Source organism: Eriocheir sinensis, chromosome 43 (assembly GCF_024679095.1).
Source record: "Eriocheir sinensis breed Jianghai 21 chromosome 43, ASM2467909v1, whole genome shotgun sequence".
Classification (NCBI taxonomy): domain Eukaryota; kingdom Metazoa; phylum Arthropoda; class Malacostraca; order Decapoda; family Varunidae; genus Eriocheir; species Eriocheir sinensis.
Window position 1 is genome coordinate 8,936,927 of NC_066551.1, and position 9,567 is coordinate 8,946,493.

Consider the following 9,567-nt stretch of genomic DNA (forward strand, 5'->3'; position numbering starts at 1 on the left):
TATTTTAAGGAAAGGATGGCAAGTTTGCAACCCAAAGGCTTCATCTGGCGATATATGGCCATCTTGAACGACCCCCCATTCTTGAGACTTTTTCACCTCCCTCCTGTAATCTGCTAGAGTGCTCTATCTTGTCCATATGATTGGATGAACCAACACTATTTCTCATTTTGTCACTCATCAAAGACAACACGCGTTAATTTAGTTACAGTTACGGGATCTACAGATCATTAGGTGTATTTCAGTAGCTACTTAGTGTCCTTTTTCTCTGCAAAATATTGACATGGCATCGTTTCACTTTCTTGTTTCTAACGATGATGATGATGTTTTCTTACCGGGAAGTTCTTACTTATCCTACAGTGATGCTTTAAAAGGATCTGTGGTGCAGCAGTACCACAACAGTAACCTCGTGAAATCTATATCCACCCCCACCTGGCAGGGTTACCCATAGGAAGCTCAGGATATGGTAATTGCCATAGGCCCTATGGAGGTGCGGACAGCAAGACAGTGGTCACACCCAGCCCCACCATGGCTTGTGCAGGACGTCCGATTCTTGCCAAGAATTAGGGGGAATTCTTTAAGATCTGACGCACCAGAACAAGAAAGGCAAGAATTTCGCAAGACTTGGGGTTAATTCTTGCTCGGTCTAGTGTAATTCTTGACCGCCAGATGACAGCCATAGTCTCAGTCCACGTTGTAAACTTGTTGAAATAGCATCAGTGCGCTCATGTCATGTTTTCAGCACTACAGTATGAGTTCTTTTTGCTTTAACCCTTTCCATCCATGATGCAGACGTCGGCGTCACAGTATGGAAAGGGTCAAGAGGAAATGGAAGAGGATTAATCCTCTTCTTAATATCTCAATCCTCCTCTAAATTCCTCTTAATCCTCTTCCATTTCTTCTTAAGAGGTTTAGAAGAGGATTAAGAGGAAATGGAAGAGGATTAAGAGGTTTAGAACAGGACTAACCCTTTCCATACGGTGACGCCATCGGACGCCGATGTCGGCGTCGCCGAAGTGAAGGGGTTAACAATCTCCCCCAGAATGATGGTTAAAAGGAATGGTGCTGCTAAGAAGAAAACAGAAACGGTGGATACTATGCTCGCAACAGGAAGTGTGGGTGAGCCTCGGCAGCTTGTATGCCCTCCTGGACGTGACTGACACCCTTTCACCCTCCAGCTCGGCCGATACGACGAGTTAGCTTCACGATGGTGGTCGAACGTTGTTCCAGTGCCTTGAGAATAGGGACTCTGCGGCTGCTAAACTCCGGGGTGAAGCCTTCACATCGCGTGTAGTTAGTGGTGGCGGGAGTCTCCGTAACAACCATAACATTTATTTGGGGTACATATTTATCATTGCTATTAGTTACTAAAATTACTTGAATTCTGTAAAAAATAAACATGTAAAATGATTTTTATATAAATATTTTTTTGAGATATGGTACGCATTAATGGGATTTACATTAATTTCAATGGGGAAATTAGTTTTGGTTTACGAGTATTTTGTTGTGAGAGCAAAATTACGGAACGAATTAAACTTGCAAACCGAGGTTTGACTGTATTATTAATTATCAGTAATATGATACATGTAACCCATCTGCTTTGGCTAACTTGAAAACTATGAGTGGCTGAGAAGTGGCTTAACCCTCTTAATGCTAAATACCTGCAGCGAGAACTAGTGAAACTTGCCGGTGGTGCTAAATGCTCACTGCGAGCGCCAGTCACACTCAAATTTCCCGCATATTTCTCACCCCATAGCATTGTCAATTCAGTGGGTTTCCCACTAAATTTGATGGAAAATCATATCAACCTAGCACAAAAAATCTACGGACGAGTAACTGGTGGATGTTGTTGTCTAATATAGCGGCATTTTTGCATAGCTTCACCTATCAACTGGCTGATTTTTTTACCAAATAGTTGTAAATTTTGCAGTTGGCAATACTACCCTACCAGCACCCCATCAAGAGATCTATTCAGTAGTTGCCTCAATATGGCTGACCGTCACGCACACACAAATGTACGTCTTCACAGGCAACGCCATCAGAACGTGCACGTACGTTTGCAGGAGAGGCCTACATGACGGAATCTTATAGATCTTGGCTTCCTCTTTCCAATGGTGTTTTTATTTTTAAGCTGTGATGAATAGTTTTTGAGATACAGAGGTTAAAAAGCGAGCACTAGCATCACTTGCTGAACGTGCTTGTATGTTCGCAGGAGAGGCTTACATAACTGAATCTTATAGATCTTGGCCTCCTCTTTCCAATGGTGTTTTTGTTTTTTAGCTGTGATGAATAGTTTTGAGATACAGCAAGTGATGCTAGTGCTCACTCTTTTAACCTCTGCATCTCAAAAACTATTCATCACAGCTAAAAACAAAAACACCATTGGAAAGAGGAGGCCAGGATCTATAAGATTCGGTTATGTAAGAGACCCCCCTCCCCCCGCTGGGCTGACCGAGTGCGCCTGGGGGGATAGTCCCGCTGCGAGCGATTAGCAATGTAAGGGTTAATAAGGGGTTGCAAACTTTAGTGGCTGTACCGAACCAGTGATATTACCCACATTTGGATACTGGTGGCCGTACTGAAGTAGACGGGTTAAGGGCCCATAAAATTGAAAATTGAATAACTGACACTGCTCAGTGGTGCCCACACTCTATCCATTTACCAACTGACCAATTGCTTTTCGTTATGTTCATTGCCTGTTTGCTATCTTTATAATACAATTTTTATAGAAAGAAATATATATTAGCAAGTAATTATCAATACTGTGATATGTTTTTTTTTCCCCAAGGAGGCCAGTTCCAAAAGTCAGAAATTTGGTTGTCTGTAAGGCCCCCACCCTAACCGGCTTGTGCCGCGCATCATGGCGGCTTGTGCCGCGCATCATGGCGGCTTGTGCCGCGCATCATGGCGGCTTGTGCCGCGCATCATGGCGGCTTGTGCCGCGCATCATGGCGACTTGTGCCGCGCATCATGGCGGCTTGTGCCGCGCATCATGGCGGCTTGTGCCGCGCATCATGGCGACTTGTGCTGCGCATCATGGCGGCTTGTGCTGCGCATCATGGCGGCTTGTGCCGCACATCATGGCGGCTTGTGCTGCGCATCATGGCGGCTTGTGCCGCACATCATGGCGGCTTGTGCTGCGCATCATGGCGGCTTGTGCCGCGCATCATGGCGGCTTGTGCCGCGCATCATGGCGGCTTGTGCCGCGCATCATGGCGGCTTGTGCCGCGCATCATGGCGGCTTGTGCCGCGCATCATGGCGGCTTGTGCCGCGCATCATGGCGGCTTGTGCCGCGCATCATGGCGGCTTGTGCCGCGCATCATGGCGGCTTGTGCCGCGCATCATGGCGGCTTGTGCCGCGCATCATGGCGACTTGTGCCGCGCATCATGGCGGCTTGTGCTGCGCATCATGGCGGCTTGTGCCGCGCATCATGGCGACTTGTGCCGCGCATCATGGCGGCTTGTGCCGCGCATCATGGCGACTTGTGCCGCGCATCATGGCGGCTTGTGCCGCGCATCATGGCGGCTTGTGCCGCGCATCATGGCGGCTTGTGCCGCGCATCATGGCGGCTTGTGCCGCGCATCATGGCGGCTTGTGCCGCGCATCATGGCGGCTTGTGCCGCGCATCATGGCGGCTTGTGCCGCGCATCATGGCGGCTTGTGCCGCGCATCATGGCGGCTTGTGCCGCGCATCATGGCGGCTTGTGCCGCGCATCATGGCGGCTTGTGCCGCGCATCATGGCGACTTGTGCTGCGCATCATGGCGGCTTGTGCCGCGCATCATGGCGGCTTGTGCTGCGCATCATGGCGGCTTGTGCTGCGCATCATGGCGGCTTGTGCCGCACATCATGGCGGCTTGTGCTGCGCATCATGGCGGCTTGTGCCGCACATCATGGCGGCTTGTGCTGCGCATCATGGCGGCTTGTGCCGCGCATCATGGCGGCTTGTGCCGCACATCATGGCGGCTTGTGCCGCGCATCATGGCGGCTTGTGCCGCGCATCATGGCGGCTTGTGCCGTGCATCATGGCGACTTGTGCCGCGCATCATGGCGACTTGTGCCGCGCATCATGGCGACTTGTGCCGCGCATCATGGCGACTTGTGCCGCGCATCATGGCGACTTGTGCCGCGCATCATGGCGGCTTGTGCCGCGCATCATGGCGACTTGTGCCGTGCATCATGGCGACTTGTGCCGCGCATCATGGCGGCTTGTGCCGCGCATCATGGCGGCTTGTGCCGCGCATCATGGCGACTTGTGCCGCGCATCATGGCGACTTGTGCCGTGCATCATGGCGACTTGTGCCGTGCATCATGGCGACTTGTGCCGCGCATCATGGCGACTTGTGCCGTGCATCATGGCGACTTGTGCCGCGCATCATGGCGACTTGTGCCGTGCATCATGGCGACTTATGCCGCGCATCATGGCGACTTGTGCCGCGCATCATGGCAACTTGTGCCGCGCATCATGGCAACTTGTGCCGCGCATCATGGTGGCTTGTGCTGCGCATCATGGCGGCTTGTGCCGCGCATCATGGCGACTTGTGCCGCGCATCATGGCGGCTTGTGCCGCGCATCATGGTGACTTGTGCCGTGCATCATGGTGGCTTGTGCCGCGCATCATGGCGGCTTGTGCCACGCATCATGACGGCTTGTGCCACGCATCATGGCAGCTTGTGCCGCGCATCATGGCGGCTTGGCACAATTTTCAAAATTCAGTCGTGGTGGCTGCTCGCGCTAACAGGCTTTCGCGCTAATTAATTTTTTTCTTGGTAGATGGTGGCTCGCGCTAATTGCAGTTCGCGCTAATTGATCTCGCGCTAAGTGGGGCTCTACTCTGTATATATATATATATATATATATATATATATATATATATATATATATATATATATATATATATATATATATATATATATATATATATATTAAACCCTCAAGTTTCCAGACTCTAATTTATAAATATAATTATTAAAAATAGTAACTCGAAGAAAAGAGGATAGTCTTGCTATCTGATCAGAGTACAAAATACCTTTATTCTTCAAAGAGGATCTTGGGGATAGCTGAATAACCTAAGAGGGTATATAATATGAAAGTTGGTGATTATTTTTTTTTAATATTTGTGAAAATTTTAGAACAATTCAGTACCTATTTCAGCAATGTATCCCATCCTTTCATCTCAACACTGAAGTTTTGAAGTAGATTGACATCTAAATGTGCATTACATTTGGTTTTATGGGGTATTTAATTATATTTATTTTTTATGTAGATGAATGTTTGTGCATTCAATTTGTCAACTTTTATTTTTATTTTGCAGGTCCACACTGGAATCAAAGATTACATGTGTCCTAAGTGTCATCGATGTTTCTCTCGCAAGGACAACATGACAGCTCACCTCCGCACCCACATCACATCTCCAAATAGCCCTGACTCTCCTGCAGAGCCAGACATAGTGGTCCCAGGAGTTGTCATGTCCCAGAACAGTTGCCATGCAGGGGGAACTTCTGAACTGCCTCATGTTATAAGCCTTACATCATCAGATGCATCAAATTTACCATCCGCTTCTACCAGTAACATTGCTCTGCCCACTGTTTCCACTTCCTCTGCCAATATTGTCCTTTCAAAAATTTGTCCAGCAAATAGTATTGTTGTGTTGTCTGGTGAACCTCCATCTGAAACTTCTCCAACTTCTTCAGACATTACTTCAGTTTCTGGGACTTCAGTCACTGGTTGCAGGGTTTCCCTTACTAACTTACCTGTGTCCTCCATGGCAGATATCCCCAATATGCCATCATCTTCCACAGGTAGCATAATTTTGTCCACTGTTCCTGTTTCATCAATATGCAATGCCATTGTCTCCACTCCATCTACATCTAAAATTGTTTCAAGTGAAACACAGTCAGACAGATTGGCACATTGTACCCCCAGCAATTTGTCACACAGTAACACATCCCCATCTGAATGCAGCCTGAATGCAATCAGTTCTTCCACATCCTCATCCATCATAAACCTGAGACCCAGCAACTCAGTGCCTGCTAGTGAAACACACACAGACCACCAAACATACAATCTTCATCCTCACCTAGTTGTATCATCTGCACATCATGGTTCTAACATACCCACACTTCTTACTGCATCCCCTGTCCCATCAACTATCCTTTCTCTGCCACCTTCACACTCCACATCATCACCAGTCCTTGTGTCCCAGAACAATCACACACAGATGGTGTGCTCCACATTCCAGGGTGAGCAGGTTGTACTCACAGCTGGACCATTGACACCCATCTCCAAAGTTTCAATACATGATGGTAGTCCTCCTCAGTATACACAGGTAAGGAAAGCTCGAGTTTCATTTCTTGTCATCAATGTCTCAGAAAACCACTCTGCACTTATTTTCAATTTCATATTTTCTTCTTTCAGCTTGATCCACTCAGCACCTCAATCTCCTCAACCCCTGCAACAAGTATGAATGTAACCATCAGTCCTCTGAATCACTCTGCATCAAGTGCTGCCAGAAACCTTAATGTCACACTAGGAACAGACGTGCCTCTCTCGACCGATTCTGCATCTCACGCTTCATCAGTTGAAGGGATTGTCCCAGGTTCCACAGAACCTGGGACAATCCTTCCAAGTTCTTCCATCCTACAAGAGGCTGCTCTCATACTTCCAGAAAAGGTAGGTCATATTTTGCTGGAGTAGGATTACACATATAGAACAGATGGTTACCATGGCATGTACTGCTGAGAGCCAAAACTGAGTCTCGAAACTGACAGTACAGTAAGCTAGACAGCCTGTAAGTTTGCTGCTCAGTAAGATAGCATGTCCTGCCTTGTATAATTTTTTATTTATATTTTTATCTCAGTGATGATAATGCAGTTGACCAAGATTTATGTCAGTAGCTTGGCTGATAATTATACAAATGAACTAGATGTGACTTTTCCTTAGCATTATCAGATGCATCTATCATTAACCCCTTCAACACGAGGATGCATATATTGCGTCCTTACGTGCGCCGTACCATATCCGAGGACACGCATGCTGCATCCTGGCTCGCTTCAGCCAGTATACGAGTTCTTTCATTTCTGTATATTTATGCTTACATCTCAAAATTATCAGTTAACTTGTTTCTTTATGTGCACCATTTAATTCTGCATGTTTTCATATATAATACATGATGATCATGTTGAGTTTATGTCTGAAAACTTGTTATGTTCAATAGCGACATTTGAAATTTGGTGCGCGCGGCGATCTCGGATACGGCGCGGGGCGCTGTTTTGGCCTAGCCGTAGTGAAGGGGTTAAGTATTTGTATCATGGGAAACAATGCCCAATCAGTTGATGTTTGGGAATGGTACAGTGGAATTTTTGTTTAACACTATTCTATTTAAGAATTTCTATATAAAATGTGGGACATATTTTCAATACATGATTATCTATTATTCAGCAAAACTAAACCAGGAGTTTTATAATAATAAAAAAAATTGCAGTTATTTACTTTACATTGTTTAGGACAGAAAATGACTTGTAGGGTGAATACAAAGGGAAAAAAATGTGAAAAAAGATGGGGGGGGTACTTCCAAGAGAGATCCAGCATAGAGCATCAGAAAGGCTAGAACTGGCACTGCTCATAGACTCATTGGCATGGGGCAAGAGCAGCGCTGCTGATCACTGGTCGAGTCTAATTGAAGGTGAATTAATTCTGCCTGATCCCGGACTGGCTGAGGGCAAGGATAACATTTTTACTGACTGAATGTGTCAAGATGTCAGGTCAGTGAATTGATAATTATTTTATTTTTTTGAGTATTTTCACAAAATAAATAATTAAAATGAATCTTTTTTAAGAGCATACACTAACTAAATATTATGTTTAAAAGAATATACAGAAAGTCCTCAAGTTATGATGGGGTTTGGTTCCGACAGACAGGTTGTATGTCAATATTTACATAAAAAATAAAATAATACATTAATCAAATATCCCACCATGGATAGAGTAGTGTTCCTGCGGCTCCCACCCTCCTACCCTGCTGCAGTGCCAGTCTCAAGTGCTTACCTCACCCCAGGCCTGCATTCAGTTGACCTGTTAGCCACGCAGTGTTTTTGTACTATGTTATGCGGTGATCTTAGCTCAGCTTTTTTTAATTTGTTTGTCATTAACTTTAAATTTTGTAACTAGTTTTTCTTCAGACCCAAATTGCTAAATCCCACTATAACAACACTTCAGCTTGGCACAAAATACATTTAGCATGAGTTCCTTTTGTATAAATGCCTCCATGGTGCAGTGGTTAATGTGACTATAGTTGGTTACTTGGTGTCAGGAAAGCTAGCGGGGATAATCCTTCAGGGAGGGACTTACAGACTTGGTATCATTGCTTGGGTGATGGTACTGCACACTCATTGGCCAATTCTTAACTTGTTCTAAAGTGCATGAAATTGGCTTTGTATTACTACTAAAACCCTTTTTGAGTTGTACAGTAACAGATTGCATGGATAGAAACTTATGCAATAATATCTTTATTGATAAATATATGCCTTTTGAACTACTATAGATAAATCTGAAATGACATTCATAACAGAGCTAAGTTGGAGCAGCACGTAAACGGACAATATCCAGCGAATGAAGCACTTGATAATATTAAGGCCTGTTTAGGCTAGATTTATTTTTCATACTTTTCCTACTACTACAAAGTGCTAGGCTACAGTCTACATAATGTCATTAGTTAACTCATTTACTGTAAGATTTCTTGGCATATTTTTAGTCCTGACTTAGTCATAACGTGTAGTGATGCTATGTAGTCATAATGTAAACATTGGCCTAAGGCAAGAACTTTCTCTTCTCTTTCACTTTGCTATCATTAATCCTGAAATGTATTTCCTTTAATGTGGGCAAGAAATAGCCATAAGGAAGAGCAATTATAAGAATAACTACACTTAAATACCAACAGTGCTGATCTAAAGATGTAGCAGAGAGCGAGGTTGTCATGGCAAACGGAATTTGCCTCAGGTTAGATCTAGTAAACAACAGGCCAGTGAGCGGCACAGAGACTGTCAGCCGGTCACCCAAGCAATGATGCCAAGTCCGCAAGTCCATCCATGGAGGACTGTACATGCCAGCGTTCGTGACACCGATTATAGCTATGAATCTGCAGACCTGGGTTTGAATCCCATTCTAGGCAGTCATCATGCAGCTTCCCCAGGTGTTCATCCTCTCTTGGGGCCTGGTCGATAAATGAATACCTAGGGTAACCTGGGACTTACACTGTTCTCTGTGTTCTGGGAAAAATGGGTTCTTACCCACTGCTGAAAGGATCATTGCAATGGAAATGGGTACTGCAGCCTCGTGCCGCTAAAATGTATGGCCCCAACTTTACTTTTCATCTTTTTTACCTATTAAATGTGTTAAATCGAAGGTCTACTGTACCAGTGAAAGCAAGGACAGATTTTCTTAGCTTCTACATTTCAGATATTACTTTCTCTAGAGATTTGTTGCCCTACCTACCTTCTTTTGGTGGAATTAACCATATTTAATTTTCAGGTGATAATGTGATTGAGAACAAATACATACACAGTAATACC

The 9,567-nt window shown here is 45.1% G+C and overlaps 1 protein-coding gene across 11 annotated transcripts in view; it reads left to right on the forward strand.

Moving 5' to 3' along the window:
• LOC127010441 (zinc finger protein 668-like) overlaps nucleotides 1-9,567 on the forward strand; it is a 50,992-nt gene that overhangs the window by 21,561 nt on the left and 19,864 nt on the right. For all 11 annotated transcript variants that reach the window (XM_050884604.1, XM_050884599.1, XM_050884609.1 and 8 more), the window contains 2 exons: nucleotides 5,313-6,326; nucleotides 6,416-6,670. In XM_050884604.1, the coding sequence (XP_050740561.1) occupies nucleotides 5,313-6,326; nucleotides 6,416-6,670 (1,269 nt within the window). The remainder of the gene's footprint in view (nucleotides 1-5,312; nucleotides 6,327-6,415; nucleotides 6,671-9,567) is intronic.